Source organism: Notamacropus eugenii, chromosome 1, assembly GCF_028372415.1.
Source record: "Notamacropus eugenii isolate mMacEug1 chromosome 1, mMacEug1.pri_v2, whole genome shotgun sequence".
Classification (NCBI taxonomy): domain Eukaryota; kingdom Metazoa; phylum Chordata; class Mammalia; order Diprotodontia; family Macropodidae; genus Notamacropus; species Notamacropus eugenii.
The window spans coordinates 494,400,756-494,427,530 of NC_092872.1; the positions used below are offsets into that span (position 1 = coordinate 494,400,756).

A 26,775-nucleotide genomic window follows, 5' to 3' on the forward strand; every position below is an offset into this window, starting at 1 on the left:
GCAGTAATTCTCAAGACAATTTGGTACTGGCTAAAAAATAGAGAAATTGACTAATGGAACAGATTAGGAACACAGCATACAGAAGCAAATGAATCTAGTAGCCTAGTGTTTGATAACCACAAAGAACCCATCTACTGGGATAAGGACTAAATATTTGATTTAAAAAAAAGCTGGGAAAATTAGACAAGCAGTGTGGAAGAAGTTAGATCAAGACCAACATCTTATAGCATGCACCAAGATAAGCACTGTATGAATACATGACCTATATATAAGAGGTTATACCATAAACAAATAAACATGGAAAAAAATACCCATCAGATCTATGGATTGGAGAAAAATTCATGACCAAACAAGGGACAGAGAAGATCATAGAAGAAAAAATGGATGATTTTTGATAGCAGACAATTTAAAAGCTTGCACAACCCCCTCCCCCCCCAATAAAACTAAGATTAAAAGCAGGAAAAAAAAACCTATGAAGCAAGTTTCTCTGATAAAGATCTCGTTTCTAAGATTCCCCTGCCTCATAGCCAGCCTCCTTAGGTGAGATCTCAGACCACAGGTGTGCTAATGTACTAAACCTTCCATTTCCTGCTCAGCACAGTGTGTCCCCTGAGGAAAGGCTGACAGGGACCAGGCTGGGCATCTTCCTCAAAACAACCACTTTCATCTCTGTCAGCACAAGTCATACTACCTCTTGCTGCCAACTCAGTTCCCAAAGGTGAACCCTCCCTTTGACTTCAGACTTCCCATCTCCTGCTGTGCCTCTTTGAGGGTAGAGAAGTGGCCCCCTCCACTCAATGATGAAAATTCTCATACCTAGTCATACCCTTCATATACTGGTGACCATGAAGTTCTGTGGATCATCATCAAACTCAACTTTCTCTACTATCTGATTGTTCATCCCCAACCTCCTTAACCCTTTCACCCCAAAGTTTCAACCTAACTCCACCCAGCCCTTCACTGTGCCCTCTAGAATACCTGTTCCACAACAAGCAACAAACTTCCCTTCATCTTAAATCTACTCCTTTTCTTTTTTTATTCCTTTTTGGGCTGGCCACATTGTTTGAACGCAAAATGTATGCTTGCCAAAAAGACTATTTTATGGAGAACTCACACATGGTAGAAGTGATACAAGGACCACTCTCAAGGTCTCTCAAGAACTTTGGATTTGACTGTGCAACATGGGAGACACTGGCACAGGACCACTCAGCATGGCGTGCCCACATCAGAAAGGGTGCTGTGCTCTTTGAGCAAAGCAGAATTGAGATAGCACAAAGTAAATGCAGCATGCACAAATTTGGAATATCCACCCCAAATATTCACATGGACTATCTGTGCCCAACCTGTAGTAGAGCATTCCGAGCTCATATTGGTTTGATCAGCCACACTCAGACACACTGAAATTTCACTTTACAATGGTGTTGTCGTTTTGGTCCTCTTTGAAGACGAAGGACAACAACAATTCCTTTTCCACTTCTTCCATCTATTAGTTCTTACTGAAACTTGGCTTTCCCTTGATGACAGACTCCCTGGCTGCCCTTTCTGGTACTGGCTGTACCTTCACTCGTTCTCATTTGCCTCACTTGTCCAGGTGGGAGAGTTAGAATACTCTTTTCTCCCCATTGCCATTTCCAGATTCTCTTTCTTCACTCAGTAAACTCTTCCTTAGATGTTCATGCTATTCACATCTACCATCCAGTCAAAATCCTGGTATCTAATGTCAACAGACCATCAGGTCACTCCCCTTCCTTCTTCAGTGAGTTTCCATACCTGGCTGATAATTTTTCTTTTCTCCCCAACTCCTGCCCTCATATTAGGGGACTTCAACATACGTACTGATTCTCCCTCCCTAGCCACTCTGTTCCTCAACCTACTCTCTTCCTATGAGTTACTCTTCTACCCCACACCCCAGCCACACACAACCATCATCCACAAATGTGTCATTTACATGTTCGAGAATTCTGAAATTCCCTTACCTGACCATAATCTTTTGGCTTTTGACCTCTCCCTCTGCCTTTTCTTACATAACCCTATTCTTCATCCTTACTGTGACCTCCAATCCCTTGACCCCTCAATTCTCTCCCATGTCATCTCCCCTCACTAGCCACTCTCTCCTTATCTTGACTCTTTGGTAAGCCAACTCAATTCTACACCATCCTCCTCTCTTGAATCCCTAGCCTTCTTCCCATATTGCCATTTATGCCCAACCAAACCTCAAGCCTTGAATCACTCTCACCATTGGTCACCTTTGTGCCTATACCTGTGCTGTTGAACTAAAGTGGAAAAAAATCATACAACCATTGTCACTGGGTCCATTACAAATTTATGTTACATAATTTAAAGTGGGCCCTCATTGCTGCTGGCAATCCTACTATACTTCCTTTATGAACTCATGTGACCACAGGCACACCTCTTAATCTCTCAGCGTTCCTGAGCCAGTCTCTGTGAAGAACCTGTGAACCATCCTTTCATTTGCCTACAAGTTCATTTTGCCTTCTGTTTTCTCTTATAGAAAGAATATAAGATTTATATTCATTTCTTCCATTCCAGTCCATGTCTGGTGATTGGACAGTCTCTCATTTTCCTAAAGCAAAGGAAGGTCTTGACTGTATCACCTCTGTACTCAATAAAACTATAGTATTTCTCTGTTGCTTCCAGGATCAAAGATAAAAATCCTCTTTTTGGCATTCAAAACTCTCTAAAACCTGGCCCTTTCCTCCCTTTCCAGGCTTCCTCCCCCACATACTCTATGATCCTCCTGGGCCGTCTCCAGCCCTGCTGATGAATATCAGGCCACTGGACCCAGATGGCTCAGGAGAAAAAGGTGAGGTTGGTGACCTTGCACAGCTCTCCCTCACTTGAATCAAAGTCAACTGCAAGTCATGTCATCATCTTGATGCCATGGTCCTCTTTGAGAATGAAGGACAAACATAACAATTCCATTCTCCACAGTGCCTCTTCTGCATCTTTTTATCCCTCTTCAAATCTTTCATGACTGTTCCCCTTCCCCTCACTCAGCTGAGACTCTTGCCTCATATTTTACTGAAAAAAATTGAGGGCATTTAGAGTGACCTCCCTCTTCTTCCCTCTTTCTCATCATCTATCACTTGGATGCTTTTTGCCACTATCTCATGGTGAAGTGACCTTGTTAAGCCCTCTACCTGTTCAAGTGATCTCATTCCATCCTGTCTCCAACAGATTGTTCCCTCCGTCTCCTCGCTCACTTATTTTTTATTTCTCCCCCTACTGGAGCCTTTCCTAATGCCTACAAACTTGCTCATGTCTCCCCTGTCTTGAAAAAGCCATCACTTGATTTTTCCATCCTTGCTATCTTCCTATTTCTCTTCTGCTCTTTGTAGCTAAACTCAAAAAGGCAGTCTTCAGTTGGTGTTCTCTCCTCCCACCCTCTTCTTAATTCTTTACAATCTGACTTCCCACCTTAACATTCCACCAAAACCATCTTCAAAGTTACTGATGATCTCATAGTTGTCAAATCCAATGATCATTTGTCAGTTGTCAATTCTTTTTGGACTCTCTGCAGCCTTTGACATTGTTATCACTCTCCTCCTTGATACTTTCTTCCCTCTAGGTTTTCAGTACACCATTCTTTCCCGGTTTTCCTCCTACCTATCTGACCACTCCTTCTGTCTCCTTTGCTGGACCCTCCTTCAGATCATGCACTCTAACCATAGGTGTCCCTCAGGATTCTGTCCTAGGTCTTCTTCTCCTTCTATGTATGCCACTTGATCTCATCAGTTCCCATGGATTTAATTACCATCTTTGCTGATGATCCTTAAATCTACCTATTCTGCTCCAGAAATCTTTAACTACATCTTTAACTACCGTCAGACATCTTGAATTGGATGTCCAGTAGACATCTTAAATTCAATATGTCCAAATAGAACTCATTATCTTTCTCCTTAACCCTTCCTCTGCCCCTCACTTCCCTTATTACTGTAGAGGGCAACAACATCATCCCAGTGTCTCAGATTCAGAACTTAGGCGTCATCCTGGATTCTTCACTCTTACCCCATATCCAAGCTGTTGCCAAGGCTTATCAATTTTGCCTTTGCAACATCTGAATATTCCACCTTTGCTCTTTTGGCTTACCCTAACTCTAGTTGTAGGCCCTCACGCCTGGACTACTGCCATAGGCTGCTGGTGGGTCTGCCTGGTTCAAGTCTCTCCTCACTCCAATCCATCCTCCATTCAGCCACTAGTGATTTTCCTAAAGTGAATTATACAAAACAGATATCCCTGTCTCCCCCTGACCCCACCTCCCCATAAGCTCCAGTGGCTCTTTATAACTTCCAAGACTAAAAATAAAATTATCTGGTTTCAAAGCCCTTCAGAACCTTGCCACCCTTCCACCTTTCTAGTCACCTTATGACTATCACCTTGTACTCTTCAATCCAGTGACATTGGCCTCCTTGCTGTTCCTTGCATAAGATGCTCCATCTCCAGACTCCAGGCATTTTCTCTGGCTGTCCCCCATGCCTGGGATTCCTTCCTTTCTCATTTCTTCCTTCTGGCTTCCCTGGCTTTCTTCAAATTCCAGGTAAAACCCCACCCTTTATAGGAAGCCTTTCCAAACCTTTTTAATTCCAACGCCCTCACTGTTATTTTCTATTTATCCTATATGTAGTTTGTTTGTACACAGCTGTTTGCACACTATCTTCCCCACTAGACTGTCAGCCACTTGAGGGCAGGAACTCTCACTTCTCCTAAGTGTCCCAGTGCTCAGCATTGTGCCCGCGACATAGTAGATGACGCCTAAGTTCTGAATCTGAGACACTGGGATGATGTTGTTGCCCTCTACAGTAATAAGGGAAGTGAGGGGCAGAGGAAGGGTTAAGGAGAAAGATAATGAGTTCTATTTGGACATATTGAATTTAAGATGTCTACTGGACATCCAGTTCAAGATAAATGCTAGCTGACTTGCTGAATTTGTTCAGAGAAGAGGATAAAAGATTTGGCTTAGAAGCTGGGGAGACCAGAAGGTTGTCAATGACTATTTAAAATACTGAGTTCAGAAAATTTCTAATACTGGGAATTGGATTATCAGGTCTCAGGCTGTTGCAACCCAAGGTTGGGCTTGTACATATTGTCTAATGGAACACCCATTAGCTGCCTCCCTTGCCTTGTCCTTCCTCCACATAATTGCTAATATTTATATAGCACTTTCAGTTTGGGAAAGTATTTGCCTTTTACAATAATTGTGAAGTAGGAGCTCTTCTCCCCATTTTACAGATGAAGAAACTGAAGTTGTGACTTGTCTAGAAGCACCCAGCTACCAAGTGTCTGAGTCTTCCTCCCTCCAATTCTAGCACTCTATTAACTGAACTACCACCTACAGGATATCATAGAATAATGGCTACAGTTGTGGACTTGGAGCAAGGAGGACCAAAATTTGAATCATGACCCAGACAATAACTATATACTCTGGATGAGGAACTTAAGGAAACTGAAATAGGAATGATAATAATAATGCATACCTCACAGGGTTGTGGTGAAGCTCAAATAATGTAATATTTGAAATTCACTTTGCAAACTTCAAAGCACTCCACAACTTTAGCCATTATTCCATGATATCCTTTAGATAGTTCGGTCAATAGAGTGCTAGAATTATTTTAAGAGTAAAATTATTATTTTAAGAAGAATTACAGGCCAAGATGGCAGAGTAGAAAGACGCACATATGCTACCTCCGAACCCACTGCCCATAAAATATCTGTAAAAAAAAGAACCACTGGTGAATTCTGGAGCAGCAGAAGCCACAGAACAACGGAGCGGACAAGATTTCTGCTCCAGAGAGCCTGAAAACCTCTCGCAAAAGGTCCCTTGCGCCCCGGACCTGGAGCAGAGCCCAACCCTGCCTCGGTGGTGCGCGGAAAGGAGCTGATCCAAGCAGGCTTCAGGGATGGAATCTCCAGCAGCCGGGCGGGTCCCCCACCCACAGGTGACAAGGGTCAGTGAGAGGGTCTCTTTGGCAGGTTGAGAGGGGTGTGGGGTGCCCCCATAACTCAGGCCCCCTCATGAGGCAGCAGTGGAGGCGGGAGCAGACCAGGGCTCCCCAAGCAGGCAGGAGCCCGGATCCATTGTTGAAGGTCTCTGCATAAACCCCCTGAGGGAACTGAGCCCCATGAGGCGGCCCTGCCCTGACCTGAGCACCTGAACTTAATCTCACACTGAATAGCAGCTGTGCTCCCACCCAAAGCCCTGAGGCTGGGAAGCAGCATTTGAATCTCAGACCCCAAGTGCTGGCTGGGTGGATCTGGAGGTGAGGTGGGGGTGGAGAGAACACTCAGAAGTCAAGTCACTGGCTAGGAAAATGCCTAGAAAAGGGAAAAAAAATAAGACTATAGAAGGTTACTTTCTTGGTGAACAGGCATTTCTTCCCTTCCTTTCTGATGAGGAAGAACAATGCTTATCATCAGGGAAAGACACAGAAGTCAAGGCTTCTGTATCCCAGCCCACTTAATGGGCTCAGGCCATGGAAGAGCTCAAAAAGGATTTTGAAAATCAAGTTAGAGAGGTAGAGGAAAAACTGGGAAGAGAAATGAGTGACATGCAAGTAAAGCATGAAAAACAAGTAAACACCCTGCTAAAGGAGACCCAAAAAAATGCTGAAGAAAATAACACCTTGAAAAATAGGCTAAAATTGGCAAAAGAGGTTCAAAAAGCCAATGAGGAGAATGCTTTCAAAAGCAAAATTAGCCAAATGGAAAAGGAGATTCAAAAGCTCACTGAAGAAAATAGTTCTTTCAAAATTAGAATGGAACAGATGGAGGCTAATGACTTTATGAGAAACCAAGAAATCACAAAACAAAACCAAAAGAATGAAAAAATGGAAGATCATGTGAAATATCTCATTGGAAAAACAACTGACCTGGAGAATAGATCCAGAAGAGACAATTTAAAAATTATGAGCCTACCTGAAAGCCATGATCAAAAAAAGAGCCTAGACATCATCTTTCATGAAATTATCAAGGAAAACTGCCCTGAGATTCTAGAACCAGAGGGCAAAATAAGTATTCAAGGAATCCACAGATCACTGCCTGAAAGAGATCCAAAAAGAGAAACTCCTAGGAACATTGTGGCCAAATTCCAGAGTTCCCAGGTCAAGGAGAAAATATTGCAAGCAGCTAGAAAGAAACAATTCAAGTATTGTGGAAATACAATCAGGATAACACAAGATCTAGCAGCCTCTACATTAAGGGATCGAAGGGCATGGAATAGGATATTCCAGAAGTCAAAGGAACTAGGACTGAAACCAAGAATCACCTACCCAGCAAAACTGAGTATGATACTTCAGGTGAAAAATTGGTCTTTCAATGAAATAGAGGACTTTCAAGCATTCTTGATGAAAAGACCAGAGTCAAAGAAAATTTGACTTTCAAACACAAGAATGAAGAGAAGCATGAAAGAGTAAATAGCAAAGAGAAGTCATAAGGGACTTTACTAAAGTTGAACTGTTTACATTCCTACGTGGAAAGACAATATTTGTAACTCTTGAAACTATTCAGTATTTGGGTACTGGGTGGGATTACACACACACACACATGCACACGCACACGCACACACACATAGAGACAGAGTGCACAGAGTGAATTGAAGAGGATGGGATCATATCTTAAAAAAATGAAATCAAGCAGTGAGAGAGAAATATATTGGGAGGAGAAAGGGAGAAATGGAATGGGGCAAATTATCTCTCATAAAAGAGGCAAGCAAAAGACTTATTAGTGGAGGGATAAAGAGGGGAGGTGAGAGAAAAACATGGTTTACTCTCATCACATTCCACTAAAGGAAGGAATAAAATGCACACTCATTTTGGTATGAAAATCTATCTTACAATACAGGAAAGTGGGGGATAAGGGGATAAGCAGGGTGGGGGGGATGATGGAAGGGAGGGCATGGGGAGGAGGGAGCAATTTGAGGTCAGCACTCATGGGGAGGGACAGGATCAAAAGAGAGAACAGAAGTAATGGGGGACAGGATAGGATGGAGGGAAATATAGTTAGTCCTATACAACATAACTATTATGGAAGTCATTTGCAAAACTACACAGATTTGGCCTATATTGAATTGCTTGCCTTCCAAAGGGAAGGGGTGGGGAGGGAGGGAGGAAGAGAAGTTGGACCTCAAAGTTTTAGGAACAACTGTCGAGTACTGTTCTTGCCACTAGGAAATAAGAAATACAGGTAAAGGGGTATAGGATGGAGACAAGGGCAGAGAGGGATGATAGAAGAGAGGGCAGATTGGCAGACAGGGGCAATTAGAATGCTCGGAGTTTTGGGGTGGGGGGAGGGGCCAAAAGGGGAGAAAATTTGGAACCCAAAATTTTGTGAAAATGAAGGTTAAAAGTTAAATAAATAAATAAAGGGGAAAAAAAAAGAAGAATTACAGAATGTCAGAGTAGCTTTTTTTAAGCATCTTGGACAAGTGGTCATCTACTCTAGCTTCTTTGTTAATACTTCAGTGAAAGAAATCTCATTGCCTGATAAGGTAGCCTGTTCCATTTTTGAACAACTCTCTGTTTGGTGAGTTAAAATCTGCCTCCCTATAACTTAGACCAGTCACTACAGAATGGGTTGTAGTGCTGACTGATTTAGATGTCTGTGGAAATTGGCTTAATGGTCACTGAGAAGAATTAGAGTAAAAAAGCTCTAAAAGAATGGTTGGGGAAACTTTTCTAATATGCTTTTCCATTCTAGAGGAACACTATATATTTCCTAGATGAAATTTCTAGGTAGAATCCAAAAGTGAGGCTGAGATGAAGCTAAATGAGTTTATGGAAGTAGCTATTATTCACATCCCCCCCATCTATAAAAATCAAGTTCCAGCTACTAGGATTTTAAGAATATTCTTTTTTTTTTCATTTTAACTTTTAAAGGTTCTTTTAGAAGGAAGGTAGCATTATAAATCACTGCAACTTTTTTAGACAGATAAAGGTATAGAAGATAATTATTTTCATTTCTTCAAAGTAGAAAGGTTTGAGTTCTGTCACTCTTGTCTCTAAAGAGCAACAATGGGCTTTTGTTTAGACAAGTACTGTTCAATCATTGCTGTACTTTGGTGCTTTTCATCCAAAATGGGGCTCATTATCTTCTCCTTACCTCCCTCCCCAAGACCTCACCTCTGCCTAACTTCTCTGCTACGGTAGAGGGCACTGCCATCCTCCCATTCATCTAGGCTCTCAGTATTCCTTCCACATGCTCTATGATCCAGGACACTGCCCTCCTTGTTCTTTAAACAAGACACTCTCCTGACAGCTGTCCTCCATTCCTAGAATTCTCTCCCTGTTGTTCTGCCTTCTGATTTCCTCCAAGTCTCAACTAAGATCCAATCTTCTACAAGAAGCCTTCCCAGTCTCCCTTACTGCTAGTGTCTTCCTTCAAATTATCCCCAACATATCCTGTATATATGTTGGTATGTAACTGCTTGCAGGTTTCCTCTCCCTGTGAGCTTCAAGACCAGAGATTCTTTTACCTTCTTTGTATTTCCAGCACTTTGTACAGTGCCTGGCACATAGAAGATGCTTAATAAATGCTTGCTGACTTGCTTTAGTTTCCATCTTAGATAGAAACAGAAATGCCTGGGTACCTATTGTGCCTGTGATTCTAGCTGTGTCACAAGCAAATTAGCTAACCTCTTTGAGCCTCAGGTAGCTTTCTCTAGTAAGTTAAAAATGGGGCATGGCATATGAATTGGTAGTTTCTATACCCAGGAAATCATAGATTTTTTGATCAATTGATATTCAAAATGGTGCCCCTGAAAAAGATGCTAAGGTCCCAAATTATGAGATAGTTTAGATAGCAACAAATTAAGGTTCAGGGTCTTAAGATAGGTAAGCATATTTCTATGAAGTGTTAGAGAACTGCCTCCCTACTAAAACATGCTAGGATATTTTGTGAGTCCAGGCCTATTTGTAAGACATGTCATCTGGTTACATTATGAAATAGTTTCTCTAGCCAAATCTCTCACTACTAAGCATATTTATCCAGCTCCATAATGTTCTCATTTTTCTTTTGTAAACTTTGCTACTGTCAAATGGGTTTAAAGGTTTAAGTCCTGCAAAACTTGTGTACATTCTGTACTGTTTATGTGGGATAAAAGCAATAGGATCTCTCTACCATCCACAAATCAAAGAAGCAATTCCATCATTTTGTCTGATTAAAAAATTTAGACTAGCCAGGAGGTGGTTTTATTATTTTGGGGGGATATGCTCTCCTGTTAACCGCAATGATTTTCTTCCACAGTTTCTCAGCAAATGGAAACTCTTCTCATCTTGATTAGATATGGCTTTATAAGCCTATTCTATTATATATCTTTAAGTATTACTATTTCCCTTTCCATTTCCAAGGAGTTCTGCTTGGTTTTAACCTAAGGGAATGCTCCCCTAGGAAAAGTCAATACCTCAAACAAATCTCATCACCATGCAGAATGGCTCAGCTTTTGATACTCAGCAATTGCCTCAGTTGCCTCTCTCTTCTGATGGGAGAGCCCGAGGGTAGAACAATAAACTCCTCCCAAAGCCTTCCTTTATAGAGCTCAGAACTTCCCAGGTAACTCTCCCATTTTCCCCCAGTAATTGTGTATGGTTTTGACTCCATAAACTTACCATTCTGATCTTCCCTCCCTTATGCAATTTCCCCCCGTTAAATTACAAGCTCCTTAAGGGCAGAGATTTTCTTTTTCTGATTTTGTATTGCCTAGTACAGAACAGGCATTAATAAATGTTTATTGAACAATGCTGTTTATGTAGCCTGAATTAACAGGATAACCTGACACCACAAAATTAAAAATGGAATAAAATTTCTCTTTAATAAAGGTGAGATTAGGAAAATGCCTTATCCCTCCACTTTTAAATTAGCTATACAAGGCTTATTCAAAGGCTGTTTGCATTACATAGGAGAAATGAATGGTTACTAGCTGGACAGTTCTTGATTCTTATTGCACATAGTTTTTAGGATACAGCTGGAAGAGCTTGCCTTCTTGGGTGGGCTCAAAGCCATACTTTTCCAGGTTTTTAGGGTCAAAAGTTCCTTCTTTAAAGTCCTTTTCAATCGAAGGTGCTACAGCTTCCATAAAGAGCTGCTTGGCTGTCAGTGGTTCATCTGTGCCAGCTGGAGCTCGATAAGACACATATGGCTTGAGTTTGAAGCCTGTCAAATCTGGAACCACAAACTCAGGGACCATTTCCTTCACCTTCACAAATTTCCCACCTGAAGAAAAGCCGGTAAACTTGGCTCCTCGACCTTTGTAGAAGGTTCGGGGGCCTCGCTTGCTTGTCCATTTGCCCATTCTGTCTGCCCCTCGGACCAGGCCTCGAGTCAGAGCTGAGAGCAGCCCCATACTTTGTATCTGTGAGACGAGAGAGAAAAGGTGAGGGTGAAGTCTGGGACTGGTATTTGGACTCTTGTCACCACGGAGTGGGGGTGCTTGGGCAGCTGGGCAGAGCCATGCGGACTAAATACATCCGGTGAATTAATTCCCTCGACGCTTGTCCTAGACGGCTACGGCACCGCGTCCGGGCGCGCCCCCCTGCCCGCGCCCGCCTCTCCCCCCTGCTCGTTTCTTGGCAGAGACACTGGACTGGTTTGCTATTTCCTCTCCAGCTTATCTTCCAGATGAGGACACTGAGGCAAACAGGGGGAAGTGCCTTGCCTCGGGCCACCCAGCCAGAAGTCTCTGAGGCCGGGTTTGAATTTAGGAAGATGAGTCTTCCTGACTCCGAGTGTGCACTCCTGGATCTATTGCGCACCTGGCTGGCCCTTCCGCCTGGCGGGCACACACCAGGCACTTAATAAATGTTGACTGACTGGGGCTAACGAAGACCAAACCACAGCCCCGGAATGACGAGACTAGTGCCAGAGACAACAGGGGGACAGAGAGATGGGAGGTGCGAGGGGCGTCGGGGAGCACCCACCCGCCGCATCTGCCCTCCGCAGGTCAGACGGAGGCCGAGAGCCTTCTAACCTCAAAGCCCCGTGCCCTGCCCCCGGCCACCCCCGGACCCCCCAGGGTGTCCCTCACGGCCCGGACCCGAGTCCCGCACGCTCAGCCTGCCTTCACCTTTGCCACTCACGCTCCAGCCGCAGGAATCTCGGACGTCGGAACAAAACTTCCTCCGATTGGTCGCGGGTGCCTCAACCAATGAGCAGCCTCGTCTTTCAGAGGGGGCGAGGCCCAGGGAAGAGTGAGCGGGTATTGTGGGAGGAAGGGAAATCCCGGCTCCGGAGCCGGAGCGGGAGCGACTGAGGCGGGGCGATGGCCGCTGCCTTGCTGGCCGGTGAGTGGGGGGGGCCTAAGCCGAGTGTACCACTGATGTCCTTCGGCCACGCCCCTCGAGACGAGGCCGGACACTAGGCTGCGCTCCTGCGTGAGGCGGCACCGGCAGCTCAGACCCACTGTCACTCAGGAGAGCCCTCCTCGCGTGACCGCCCCGTCGGTGTCCCTGCCCCGTCTTCCCTCCCCGCTGCCTCCCTGCTGTCGCTCCGCGTCCCCCGTGACGTCATCAGCTGCCTCTCCCCCGGGGTTTCCCCGGCGTCCATCTGCCTGGTCACATTTTTCTCTCCTGGAGACACTCTGCACTCTAGTTCCCCTCGTGCTCCCCGATCTTTTCCCCCACGACACTCCAACTGCCCCCGCCCCCCATACCGTCTGGTGTCTCACCCCCGGGCTGACCCCGAGCTGCGCCCCCCCACCCGGGGCACTGCCGCTCCGCCCTTTGCTCCCACTGCCCACGCCTTCACCGCCCCTTTCCGGGACGTTGCCCGCCCGCCCCAGTCCCGCAGTGACCCTGTCCTCAGGTGACCCCTCCCGCCCCCCTCTCCACCCGGTGATGCCCCTCATGGCCCCCCGCCCTCCTCCCTCTGCATGTTGCAGGAGCGATTTCACAGGCAGTCTTTCCCCTTGGTTAACTGACGCTGGTGAGCTTGGCCCCTGGCCAGCCCGCTCCGGGGTGCAGGGCAGGTGCGGGAGCGGTGACCCGGCCCGGGTCGGATAACTGGCCCGCGTAGGGCAGGTAGCTCCCGCGCGTGCCAAACAGTTCTCAGAAGGAGCAGGACGTTCTCTCTCCCTCTCCATCCCCCTCCTCCCCGCGGCCGGTCCTGGGAAGTGCCCCAGGAGGGCCTGGGCCGTGTAAAGTGGAGGCGGGACTGCAGCAGGTACAGGGAGCCCTTTCCTTGTTGGCCGCTGCCTGGCTCTCAGTAGTGGGAACTTGTGGCCGGACATCAAGTTCGCCACGTGACTGTTGTTTACAGCCCGAGACTCGGGCACGGCCGACGCTTCTTTTATGGGAACCGAGCCTGCAGAGAGTCATTTTCCTGTCAACGGGCTTAGAAACTGGACTTGTGAACAGTTAAAAACCGTGACTGCTGAGTTAGGCATTAGTCGTTTGGCAGAACCAGCCCGGACGTTCTTCATTCCATTTTGTTTGTTTGATTTTTAGCCATGGAGAAGGAGTTGAATAAATCCTACGCGCAGGTATGTACACTAGGGGAACCCAGCAATGGTGGTAACGGTCATAACGGTTTACCTTTGGAGTGCTAAAGGCATCTCAGGATCCACAGATGCTTGCTTTTCAGTCGCCTCAAGTGGGTAATGCAAGTAGTTTTCTCATTTTAACATGAGAAAAGTGAGGCTCACAAAGGGGAAGTGACAAGGCCAGGGTTGACACGTTAGATGCCTAACATTCCCTTTCTCAGGTCTTTTCTGTTAGGGTTGACTTCCTTAGAATCTTGTATTGGGGTGTTGCTGTGTGTGTAACTAGGAGCTTTCTCTGAGGATCACTTGAATCTAAACTTTTACCCTTCAATTCAACCTGTTAGTTTTCTCTTCTGTAAAACGAGGGGATCAGACTCTAATGGTATCTAATGTTCCTGTTAATTCTAAATCTAAGATTCCAATATCTGGCCTGTCCTGCAGTGAGTTATTAGGCATTGAGGCGTAGTCAGGATTAGAGTGTTCATTAAAAACCTCTTGTGACAGCAGATACCTTCTTTGTAGCCCCATCAGATCTGTTCTCGAGACTGTTGCGCCATTGTAGCCACACGGGGTGGAGAGAAGTGTCTCAGCTTAGAGGTTAAAGCCTATGTCCTCTCAGTCATGAAGCTTGTATTTGTTCCAGCCTTGGGATTTAGTCTCTTCTTTATGTTTTCTAGGGACACTGACACAAAATGACCATGTGACCCTGGGCAAGTCACTTAACCCCTCAGTGCCCCAAGTAACTCTGGAAGACTGTTGATTGCTGAGAAGGTGCTGACCTGCATTGCCAGACCCCTCACCTAGTTAGTTCCTGTTACCAGTGAAGTCACAGGTCTATTTCCTATTCCTACAAGGAGCCCTGTGGTACACTCATTGTTCTTCCTAAATCTGTATGGCACTAAGTCCTTCCCAGAATCTCCTCTTTGCTTTTTGATTGATTAGTCAGCTATGAAAGTATTAGGTTGAAGGGAAAAACAAGTATTGCCTCTGGCAGATAAAAGGAGCCCTGAACTTGTTGAACTGAGAGACTTGAAAGGACTAACAAAGCTTCATTCTCCACTCTAACACCTGCTGCCTTTTGTCTCTAGCTTGGATTTATTTTGGGGTAGGTAATAATAATAATAAAAATAATAATAGTAATAACTACCATTTATATAGCGCTTATTCTGTGCTAGACTCTGGCTAAGCACTTTACAATTATTATCTCATCCTAACAACCCTGAGAGGTAAGTGCTGTTATTACAGTGAGGAAACTGAGGCAGGGAATGCTTACCTTTAAAGGTTAAGGTGGAGTTTGAAATAGGGGCCCAGGCAGTGTATGTATTTGTGCATGCTTGCCTGAGACCTGAAGATTTTTCATGCTGTTTTACTTTTCTGGTTTTCTGGTCCCCCTGATCCTTCTATTTCTGGAAACTCAGTATTACCTTCAATATTTTCTGATCAGCTTTATACTCACTCATCACTATGTGTCTAATACTGTTTTTTATGCTTTCTAAAACATCTAGGGTGCTACCTTTTACATTGAGCCTCATTTCCTAGATACCAGAGAGTAACCAGAAGTACTTCTCCATTTTGAGTCATTTTTTTTGTTTGACTTATTAATTGGTATTTAATACTCTCAGAATTCAGATGGTTTACAATGGTTTTCTGGGGAGTCCTACAAAAGGTTGCCATATCCCACCATTTAATTTAAAATGCAATATGTCATGTATTTATATACTCTGTTACATTTTTGAAATTCATCAATCAGCTATCAACTCATTTTATTTATGATTCAGTGGGTATATTATGACTTTTTAGGGGAGGAGCCAGGGCACAACATGGGGCAAAGTCACATTGTAAACCAGGAATAAGGACCCACAGCTTCTGATTAACTTATTCATTCTATTATGCCACTTCTAGTTGTGATTGGGGGGCTGAAAGTAGGAATTTAGAGCAGAGACTTTGCTGTAGATTTGCGACCTTTTTCTAGGTGACTTATTTTCTCTTGCATGAAGTCTCTAACTCTGTCTCACCACTTTGGATGCCCCATTTGCTAGCCTTTAATATTGTAATTTACTTGTGGTTAGTCTTAAGAAAGAAATAATATGAATATGAGATTTTGTTTGCCTGTTTCCTGATCAGCCAAATTATACCATGAACCTGAAATCATTTGTCCCATTCCCACCACTTTTTTCTGCTCTAGCTCAGATCTGACTTCTGATTTCAAATAAGATGTTCAAATTCTTCTGAATTTCCCTTTCCTCTACTTCCTTTGTGGTCTATCAGGGCATTTTCCACTAGATACTTATTGAAAGCCAAAACTAGAGATAGGTAGTTTATAGCATCTGAAATCATGAATACCTTATGTATCTAGGAGGCACAAATATCTGTTCTGAATAGGAGGAAATCTGCTTAAATCTTGCCTCTATATGAGATGGGATTTTAGTAGTTGAAATGGTTGAAATAAATAGTTGGCATGAAGGAATAGTGTCCAATCCAGAAAACATTAGGTAAAAAAAAATCGCTAGAGAATAAATATTCTTGAAACTAATATTTAAGTACTTACTGTGTACACTGAGAGTGATAGAAATTGTAGATTTCCTACCATCTTGGAACTTATAGTCAAGTAGAGAGGATAAGGAAACACACGTAAGTGCAGTATACAGTGTTACATGATAAGTGAACTAGGGAGGTACAAAGTACCGTGTGAAGTCTGAGAACTATATGTATGTTTGTATTGTTCATGTCATTGACTTATGGAAACCTCATTCTCACTGGCTTGTAATGCTGCTCTCCTTTCCTCCTGCCACCCATTAAGCGAGAAGATTTCTGCTGAGGTATGTAATGGGAGGGCAGATGCCCTTGATTGTTCTCATGTGCTATGTTGCGTTCTCTCCTGTAGGTCTTGTCTTTTACTACTACCTCGTACTCCTGGATTATGCAGTTAGTGGAATATCATAAGCACTCAACCATGGTAAACCCTGTGTTTGGGCAGAGGGAACTTTCTTCTGGTTGTGAGTTAAAATCCATGAATTCTGTTTCTGGTCAGCTGTCGATACCAGATCTTTGCCTGTGTTTTGATACCCTACTCTCCCCTGTGTTCTTTCGTTCCCTATCAGCCTAGATTTGGGGGAAACATGATAGGGCTAGGATTTCAGGGTGGTTGGGTTTGTCTGTCAGAGAAAACCTGGAATGATTGTTAGCTTCTTATTGACAGTCCTGCTTTGTTTTTAACTTGTACATGCAGATAAGAGGAATCGTAATTGGAGCTATCTTAGCCCTTCTTTTCATCGGCATTGTCATCTGTTTGGTTTACAAGAAAATGAAGTGGTCTTGTAAGTATCCTATGTTTGGTTTTGGTCCATAGGTCGGTGAGGATAAGAGAGAAGGATGCCAGTTGTCTTTATCCCTCATACATGGCTCTGAGCCCCAGTGTGTCTGTAAGCTAGAATTTGGTGGCCTGTCTAATTTAAGGCTAAATGAATCTATATCAGGAAAGCTTAGCCCATTTAGCCCTGACCTGGAGAGAGAACTAGGGCAGAAATTTCTGATCCCAACTCTGACTTCCTGGGGACAGGGGAAGAAAGAATGTACGGAGAGAGAGCCTTTTTCCTGAGATAAGGAAGAGTCTGATTTCTAGTTATGTACCTTATAATATGATACACTGTGACCTTAGGTTGGCCCTCATGGTTTCATGGTCTCCATGTAATGATTTATGATGCTGATCCATCTGGGTAATTTAGAGGAGGAGTTCACAAGTTATAATGACATCCTTTTTTTTTCCTAAATGTTAAATAGTGTTAAGATGAAGAAGTAGAGCTTATGCTTACAGTATCTGCATTTTCAGAGGCCTGCATAATGAGTAAGAAAAGGAAAAGAAGGTTCCTTATAGTCTGATTTTGAATCTAACAGGGTATTTCATTTGTCAGATTCTGTCTATGTACCTGTACCCTCCCTTCCTCTCCCATTTGAGATTTCCATCTCTTGCCTTTACTGGAAACTGTTTTTAGAGACTCGGTCAGTGATGGGCTATACTGTTTCCTTTTCTGCCTTTCAGCACATCAGCTTTCAGTATCTCCTCAGTATAGGTTCCGTAAAAGAGACAAAATGATGTTTTATGGCCGAAAGATCATGAGGAAGGTAAGTATGCAGCAATAGAATAAAGTGATGAAGTAAATCTAATGGAGTTGTCTCTGAGCAATGGGGACTACTTGAGATCCAGGAAATTATCCTATATTTGATTTAATCAATTGGCAAGTATTTATTAAATGTTTACTAAGTACAATGCTCCTCCTGATCTCAATTGGAGATAGAAAGCTAGGTAGTTTTCTTGGCCCAGGAATGTTCAGAAAGCTTGCATAAAACAAGATTCCTTTGATTGTCCCATATGTGAAAGGGGAAAGGCACAAGGAATAGTGAACTATTACTATAAGACTGCTTGAAAGATTCTCATACCAGCTGCTTGGTTGGGCATATTATTAATCCCCTTTCATGCTACTGGAGCTGTTCTTGAGAAGAGACAGCTATGTACTATGTTAACCCTCCACCGCCAGCCTCTTCAAGGCTTTGAAGAATAATTAGCAACCATATGCTATTAAATTGTCATGGATGGGAATTGGTAAAATGTGGCATTTGGTTTGTAGCACTTGGAATTCTGCCTTTGGCAAATACATGAAGGCTTAAAGATGTCATCTCTGAGAAATGGACGGGACACTCTGAACAGCTTGAGTAGAAGCATAGTGTTGGAATCAGGAAAGCTATTAAGCCAAATTATTCCTGAGCACCTGTCAGAAGTAATGCTCCTCATTTTCCCCAGGTGGCACTGTGGTCTTTGCTTGGTTCTTAGGAATCTTGAGATAGGTTTCCTTCTGCTAGGGCTTAAAATATTATCCTGTAGTGGACAATGGGGCTGCCTAACTTAAATAGATGTCATACCAGGAATTATGCTTTTAGAGATGACCTCTACTTTTTGGGAACTTAACATTCTGGAAGGACTGTGGTCAGAAGTAGTCCTTGATTTTACCCCTCCCTCTACTATTGGCTTATTCTTTTCACTGTAAATAGATCAGTAGTCCCTGCCTCACTTCACAGCAGTGCTGTGGGACTTGGGAAATGTTGGGAAAAATCATTCAGTGGTTTGCACTTATCTATGCTGAGCCACTGAAATTATTTTCATGGTTAATTCCTCTGTATATTTTTCAATCTCCTATATGTATGCATTAGTTTTTAAGAAGTGATATATGTATAAAAAAATGCCATTTCCCTGGTTACCCATTTACTAGTGTTGTATTTTGGGAAATATAAGCCCTCTTTAGATGACTTTATTTCAGAAATATGAATAAAAGTATTTATGATTTTTTATTACACAAAGTATGGTTAACACTCATTCAAGTGTAGTAACGTAGAGATTGTTTTTGAATCATTTCAGTCATGTCTGACTCTCTGTCACCTCATTTGGGATTTTCTTGGCAAAGATGCTGGCATGGTTTGCCATTTCCTTCTCTAGCTCATTTTACAGATGAGGAAACTGAGACAGACAGGGTGAAGTGACTTGTCCAGGGTCACACAGCTAGTATGTGTCAGAGGCTGGATTTGAACTCAGGTTCTCCTGATACCAGGTCCTGTGCTCTATCCCCTGTGACACCTAGCTACTGTGGGGATATAACATTATAAAGGGAATATACAGAATGGTTGTGAAAAGTAAAATTTAAAATAAAACTTCACCTTCATTAGTGACACTGCCCTTTGTAGAACTGGATATGTATTTTTGTTTGAATTTTTATTTTATTTCTAATTTATAGAATAAAATAAATATTTCCATGGTATAATTGAGAAAAGATTGCACATGAAACTGCATATTTATTATATAAAACTGGATATATGTGTAAAGAAAGGTATGTCTGTGCTCAGATCTCTTTCTAAGGACCTAGGAGAAATCCTGAGCATTTCTAAGTCTAATTTGTGGGACAGAACTCCCGCTTGCATTTAGGTTTTCCATTTTCTTCCGTTAAGAACTAAATGTCTTTTCCTCTCTAGGTGAGTACCCTGCCAAACAGTCTTGTTGGAAACAGTGCTGTGCCCCGGCAGAGGATGAGGAAGAGAACCAAGGTTCTGTCTTTGGCTAAAAGGTACGGAGACGGGTGTGAGTGAAAGCATGGGAACTTTCTAAAGGGAGCCAAGTGGCTGCTTCAGATACAGTGAAGTCATTGTCTGTTATGATGGTAGAGAATGGTGACTAGGATTAATCTGAATGAGCAGGCAGCCTCATAGTATGGAGGGTATTCTGTGTGTTTTTTCCTTATTCATATAATTTCTAATTCTGTAGAGCTCAGATTAATATGACAATGAACTTTTGCTCCTAAAGGCCTAGTGGCTTGATAGTGCTCAGATGTTTATGATTTCACTGGGTATCTGGAAAGCTGCCTTGGATGTCACTGGGGATAAAATGGTTATGGTTTAATGTGGTTTTGTTGATGATTTTTTTCAAAATCTGTGGACTGTAGACTTTTTATTCATTTTGTTCATTTTGCCTTGTAGGATCCTGAGGTTCAAGAAAGACTATCCCACCTTGCAGCCAAAGGAGCCCCCACCCTCCTTACTGGAAGCTGATCTCACTGAGTTTGATGTTAAAAATTCTAATTTACCATCTGAGGTCTTATACATGCTGAAAAATGTCCGGTAATTCAGCAAATGTTTTTTAAGCACCCACTGTGTGCGTGTAGATTATATATTATGGGAAATGCATGATTTAGATAAGGAATAGTCCCTGCTGTCATGCACCTTACAAAGTAGTGGTGGTGGTAGTAGTGATAGTAGTAGTAGTAAATAAGTAGTAGCAGTGATAGGAATATCTATTGACTTAAAAAAACCACTTATATGTTATCTCATTTGGACTTCCAGCAATCATGGAGTACTAGGGGAAATGCAGAGTTTAGATAACAGGCAGTCCCTGTTCTCACAGACTTTACAATCCACTATTAATAATAATGACGATAATAATACCAGTTTACTTTAAAGTTACAAAGTACTTTACATGTATAGCAGGGAAGGGGGGATGGGGTTAGATTAGAGTATGCTTAGGGGTGGGTCTTTGACTGCCATCTCACGGAGCTTGCACCTTGGTTACTTCCATCAACAACTTTGCTTTGGCTTCTAGATAGGGGACATGCACAACCAGAAGCTTCTGGTTGGTTCCCTTGTGCCCCGCTGTGGGGAATGGAATGGGTGTGTGGGTAGGGCTGTGTTGGAAAGGAATGGCCGTTGATTAGAAGAGTCTCCTGCTGGCAGACTTTAAGAGAAGAGCCAACTTCTGTTTTAGTTTTCTTCTTGGAGGAGGAGGGTGATGGTTTTGTTATCTTCTCAAATGCCACCTCCAGTCAAAGGCAGTTTTAAATCAAAAGTCCAACTCTTTCTAGGCTCAAATGAAAGTTAGTTATGTATACATTATTTCATTTTATCCTCCCAACAACCTTATGAGGTAGTTATTAAAGATACTACAATTATAATACCCATTTTATAGATGAAGAAACTGAAACTCAGGAGGGCTCAGTGGATTGTAAAGATCAGAGAACTCACAGAACTAGGATTTGAATTTAAGGCCAAACGCAGTGCACTTTTTAGTCTATTTCAGCTGTTGCCCTTTAGGACATATATGCAAATGAGCAGCTAGGTTTTACAGTGGATAGAGTACAGGACCTGAAGTCAAGAAGACTCTTCTGGAGTTCAAATCTGGCTTCAGACACTGACTAGCTGGGTGACCCTGGACAAATCACTTCACCTTGTTTGCCTCAATTCCCTTATCTGTAAAATGAGCAAGAGAAGGAAATGGCAAACCATGCCAACATCTTTGCCAACAGAAACCCAAATGGGGTCACAAAGAGTCAGATGCAACTGAAAAATGACCAGACATTCAGCTAATACAAAATAATATGTAACTGCATCAGAGAGCTACAAAATGAAGTCCTTTTGAGGTGCAAAGGGAGAGACTCTCTACCAGTGGTAGAGAGATGAGGGAGAGATCAGGTAAAGCTTCAGGGAGGAGATGGGATTTAAATTGAGCTTTAAAGGATGACTAGGAATTCAGCAGGCAAAGAAAGCAAGGGAGGACATTCTAACCGAGGAAATATAGTATCACTAAAGGAAAGTGAGTAGGATTTATTTAGGGGAAATAAAGAGTCTAGTTTGATGAGAGAATGAAGTATGTAGCAAAGAATAGTATGAGATATGAGTGTGAAAAGGTAGGGAGGTTCCAGTTTATGGAGATCCTTGATATCCAGGCAGAAGAATTTTACTTTTACTCAGTAGGCGTTAATGAGTCGTTGATAATGTTTGAGAATTAGAATGATATGGCCAGCTCTATGTCTGAGGAACATTATTCTTTTTTTTTTTAACATTTTTTTATACATTTTAAGTTTTCAACATTCATTTCCACAAAATTTTGAGTTCAAATTTTCTCCCCATTTCTCCCCTCCCCCCACCCCAAAACACCAAGCATTCTAATTACCCCTATCACCAATCTGCCCTCTCTTCCTTCCCTTATCCCCATCTTCTCTTTTGTCTTGTAGGGCAAGATAACTTTCTATACCCCATTACCTGTATTTCTTATTTCCTAGTTGTATGTAAGAACAATACTCAACAGTTGTTCCTAAAACTTTGAGTTCCAGCTTCTCTTCCTCCCTCCCTCCCCACCCATCCCCATTGGGAAGGCAAGCAATTCAATATAGGCCATATCTGTGTAATTTTGCAAATGACTTCCATAATAGTCATGTTGTGTAAGACAAACTATATTTCCCTTCATTCTCTCCTGCCCCCCATTTCTTCTGTTCTTTCTTTTGATCCTGTCCCTCCCCAAGAGTGTTGACTTCTAATTCCTCCCTCCTCCCACTGCCCTCCCTTCCATCATCCCCCCCACCCTGCTTATCCCCTTCTCCCCCACTTTCCTGTATTGTAAGATAGGTTTTCATACCAAAATGAGTATGCATTTTATTCCTTACTTAAGTTGAATGTGATGAGAGTAAGCTTCATGTTTTTTCTCTCACCTCCCCCCTTTTTCCCTCCACTGAAGAGTCTTTTACTTGCCTCTTTTATGAGAGATAATTTGCCCCATTCCATTTCTCCCTTTCTCCTCCCAATATATTTCTCTCTCGCCCCTTCATTTCATTTTTTTAAGATATGATCCCATCCTATTCAACTCACCCTGTGCTCTGTCTCTGTGTGTGTGTGCATGTGCGTGTACGTGTGTGTGTGTATGTGTGTAATTCCACCAACTAAGATACCAAAAAAAGTTTCAAAAGTTACAAATATTGTCTTTCCATGTAGGAATGTAAACAGTTCAACTTTAGTAAGTCCCTTATGACTTCTCTTTGCTGTTTACCTTTTCATGCTTCTCTTCATTCTTGTGTTTGAAAGTCAAATTTTCTTTTCAGCTCTGGTCTTTTCATCAAGAATGCTTGAAAGTCCTCTATTTCATTGAAAGACCATTTTTTCCCCTGAAGTATTATACTCAGTTTTGCTGGGTAGGTGATTCTTGGTTTCAGTCCTAGTTCCTTTAACTTCTGGAATATCATATTCCACACTCTTTGAGCCCTCAATGTAGAAGCTGCTAGATCTTGTGTTATCCTGATTGTATTTCCACAATACTTGAATTGTTTCTTTCTAGCTGCTTGAAATATTTTCCCTTTGACCTGGGAACTCTGGAATTTGGCCACAATGTTCCTAGGAATATCTTTTTTTGGATCTCTTTCAGGAAGTGATCTGTGAATTCTTTCAATATTTATTTTGCCCCCACTTCTAGAATATCAGGGCAGTTTTCGTTGATAATTTCATGAAAGATGATGTCTAGGCTTTTTTTTTTATCATGGCTTTCAGGTAGTCCCATAATTTTTAAATTGTCTCTCCTGGATCTATTTTCCAGGTCAGTTGTTTTTCCAATGAGATATTTCACATCATCTTCCATTTTTTCATTCTTTTGGTTTTGTTTTGTGATTTCTTGGTTTCTCATAAAGTCATTAACCTCCATCTGTTCCATTCTAATTTTGAAAGAACTATTTTCTTCAGTGAGCTTTTGAACCTCTTTTTCCATTTGGCTAATTCTGCTTTTTAAAGCATTCTTCTCACTTGGCTTTTTGAATCTCTTTTGCCAATTGAGTTAGCCTATTTTTAAAGGTGTTATTTTTCTTTAGCATTTTTTTGGGTTCTCCTTTAGCAAGGTGTTGATAAACTTTTCATGATTTTCTTGCATCTCTCTCATTTCTCTTCCCAGTTTTTCCTCCACCTCTCTAACTTGATTTTCAAAATCCTTTTTGAGCTCTTCCATGGCCTGAGCCCATTGAATATTTATTTTGGATGTTTGGGATACAGAAGCCTTGACTTTTGTGTCTTTCCCTGATGGTAAGCATTGTTCTTCCTCATCAGAAAGGATGGGAGAAGACATCTGTTCACCAAGAAAGTAATCTGCTATAGTCTTATTTTTTTTCCCTTTTTTGGGCATTTTCCCAACCAGTTACTTGACTTTTGGGTCCTTTGTCAAGAGTAGGGTATACTCTGGGGATCTGTAAGATCTCAGTTCCTCCAAGGTGGCACAATCAAGCATGTGTACTGGTCTGGGAGTAGGTAGAGATTTTTGTGCCCAGAATCTTAGCAGAGTTTCCTCTTCACAGCCACCTGGCCTCCAGTTCCTCCAGGCCAGTACTGGGGTCTGAGATTCAGATAAGCTGCAGGGGCAGGGCTGCCATTCAACGTGAGATAAAGATCAGGTGCTGCAGGGCCTCTACCAAGGGCTAAAGTAAGAATCAGCTGCTCAGTGCCCCCAGGGGTTTTACGATCCAACAGTGGATGCGGGCTACTGTGGGAACTGCTGCAGCCTGCCCGATGTGGCCTCTGTGGGCCGCTGCGGCCTCTGTGGGCCGCTGCCTGAGACCTGAGTTATGGGAAGGCCCTTCTCCCTTCTTGGCCAGCTGAAAAAACTTTGTCACTGACCTTTGGCACCTGTGGGTTGAGGGACCTGCAAACAGCTGCTACTGTGACTGGAGATTCCACCCCCTAGACCTGCTTGTGTCCTCCCAGAGCCCCACCAAGGCTAGGCTGGATTCTGCTCCACTTGTGGTGTGACAGATGTTTCCCTGTTGGCCTTTTAGGTCACCCTGGGCTGGAAATCTCCTCCACTGTGTTGTTCTGTGGCTTCTGCTGCTCTAGAATTTGTTGAGAGTCTTTTTTTACAGATATTTTATGGGCTGTGTGGGGAGAGCTAGCAAATGTACATCTTTCTACTCCGCCATCTTGGCTCCACGTCCTGAGAAACATTATTCTAACAGTAGTATGAGATGTAGTTTGGAGACCATTGCAATGGTCTCTTGGTAGGTGGTAAAGAAGGTCTGTATTAGTGTGGTGCCAATGGAAATAGAGAATAGGGGGCAGATTAGACAGATGTTGTGGAGGTGGAATAGATAGAATTTGGTAACTGAAGAATATATAAATATCATGGGAGAAGGAATAAAAAAGAGAGAGGCAAAGAATAGTATGAGATATGAGTGTGAAAAGGTAGGGAGGTTCCAGTTTGTGGAGATCCTTGATATCTAGGCAGAGGAATTTGGCTTTTACTCAGTAGGCATTAATGAGTCGTTGATAATGTTTGAGAATTAGAATGATATGTCTAAGGAACATTATTCTAACAGTAGTATAAGATGTGGTTTGGCCACATCTATGTCTAAGGAACATTATTCTAACAGTAGTATAAGATGTGGTTTGCAGACCATTCCAGTGGTCTCCCCAAGGCTGTAGACATGGGAAACTGAATAGTGCCACTGACAAAAATGGTGAAACCAGAAGGAGAGATTTGATGATTAAAACAGCAAGCTTTGGAGATGGTAGGATGGGGGCAAGGGAGGAATGAGATTAAGAACACAAATGGAGGGACTGGCTTTGGTAAGAAGGACCAGAGAAGGAGAGAATTCAGGATGAGGAAGAGGAGTTTTGAGGTGTAGAATAAGGGAGAGAGGGAGCTTGCAATGACCTTGATTTTTTTTTTTTTTGGTAAAGTAGAAGATGAGATTCTCTGCTGAGAAGGAAGAGGGAATAGACAATGGAGGAAGTTGATGAGAGAAGAAGATTTGGAATAGCTTCTATGAGAAGTGTTACTTTCAATCAGGAATGAATAAAAAGATTGGCATGCAGTCCTGATGGCCTATTGGGACTGACTGGCATGATTTTCTCCAAGAGCTTTCAGGAAGAGATGAATAGGAGCACAGAAGGTGGATGGTGGCTTGGATTTGGCAGGGCATGAGTGGTGCTAGGACAAGAGGGCAAGGGGTCAAACAATTAGACCTTCATGGGACCTTTAAGGTCAACATCATCTAGTCTAACTTTTTCATTTTACAAGCAAGAAAACTGGTGCCCAGAGATGTTAAATGATTTGCTCAAGGTCCCCTAAGTCAAAAGTGGCAAAGCTTAGATTTGAACCTCTAATTCCAAGTCTAGGACTCTTTCTGTTATACCAGAGGTATCTGTTAGGGTACAGTTGAGAAGGAATCATGAGGTAGAGAGACAGAAGGCTGGGACACGATGTATATTATCTTAGAAGCCCTGGGAGGTGTATCTTTATCTAGTAGCAATAGTCCTCCACATTGTCAGGTGTTGCCAGATTAGAAGGAAACGAGGCTGTAATTGGCAAGGGGAACTTAGAATCTCTGGGATCTTGGAGTTCGATCAGTTGTATACGATGATGAGATGAAGGATATGACTGTCCTTTGTGTGACTAGGATGATGTAAAGAGTGGAGGAATTTAGAAGGTTGGTGAACTAAGAGACCAGAGTCTCTGAGGAGGGCATCAAAATGTATATTTAAATTCCTAAGTACAAAACAGGGGATTGGGATGGAAAGAAAGTCAGACACTGAACTCCTTGTGAAAAGAGGAAGAATGACTGAAGGGCTAGAAAATTACTGCAAATAAGGATTTGGATAGAGTTGTTAAACATGGATAGAGTGAACCTCAGAGGAGGAAAGGTTGCTGAGTAATGGTTTCAAATGAATAGTCAAATAGAAGTAAATTAGGAGCAGGGTGTGCACCTTCCATCTTCCTTGGTCAGGGCTTTGTCATGTCTGAAAGAAAGACTACCTGATTTTTAGGGTCCTGGATGCCTGAGCACAGAATCAAGGGGGACCCTCACTGCTTCTGGGGTCCAGATAGCTAGGTTCTTATAGTTGTGAAACTTAGGTGGCAGAGGAAGAGTAAAGTAGTTGTTTAGTCCATTCATTTGTCCTGGAATCACACTTTGAACCTTTGGGAACCTCATCCCAAGGTGTCATGGGAG

The 26,775-nt window shown here is 42.8% G+C and overlaps 2 protein-coding genes across 7 annotated transcripts in view; one reads left to right on the top strand and one right to left on the bottom strand.

The window, feature by feature from the left end:
• Positions 1-10,796: 10,796 nt before the first annotated feature.
• On the bottom strand, positions 10,797-12,123 carry MRPL41 (mitochondrial ribosomal protein L41). Of its 2 annotated transcripts, none has more exons than XM_072633174.1 (2): positions 12,044-12,123; positions 10,797-11,362 (listed from the first exon to the last, which is right to left on the bottom strand). In XM_072633174.1, the coding sequence occupies exon 2, from the start codon at positions 11,351-11,353 to the stop codon at positions 10,949-10,951; it is 405 nt and encodes a 134-aa protein (XP_072489275.1). In that variant the 5' UTR covers positions 11,354-11,362; positions 12,044-12,123; the 3' UTR covers positions 10,797-10,948. The 2 variants fall into 2 exon arrangements, with proteins under 2 accessions (XP_072489275.1, XP_072489274.1); XM_072633173.1 differs by having other exon boundaries at positions 11,928-12,086.
• A 79-nt stretch (positions 12,124-12,202) lies between these two features.
• PNPLA7 (patatin like domain 7, lysophospholipase) overlaps positions 12,203-26,775 on the top strand; it is a 216,904-nt gene continuing 202,331 nt past the window's right edge. For 4 of the 5 annotated variants that reach the window (XM_072633166.1, XM_072633168.1, XM_072633169.1 and 1 more), the window contains exons 1-7: positions 12,203-12,290; positions 13,452-13,486; positions 16,371-16,442; positions 16,716-16,803; positions 17,526-17,608; positions 19,505-19,596; positions 20,006-20,146. In XM_072633166.1, coding sequence (XP_072489267.1) covers positions 12,269-12,290; positions 13,452-13,486; positions 16,371-16,442; positions 16,716-16,803; positions 17,526-17,608; positions 19,505-19,596; positions 20,006-20,146 — 533 coding nt within the window. In that variant the 5' untranslated portion in view covers positions 12,203-12,268. The remainder of the gene's footprint in view (positions 12,291-13,451; positions 13,487-16,370; positions 16,443-16,715; positions 16,804-17,525; positions 17,609-19,504; positions 19,597-20,005; positions 20,147-26,775) is intronic. The other variant, XM_072633170.1, reaches the window with a different exon arrangement.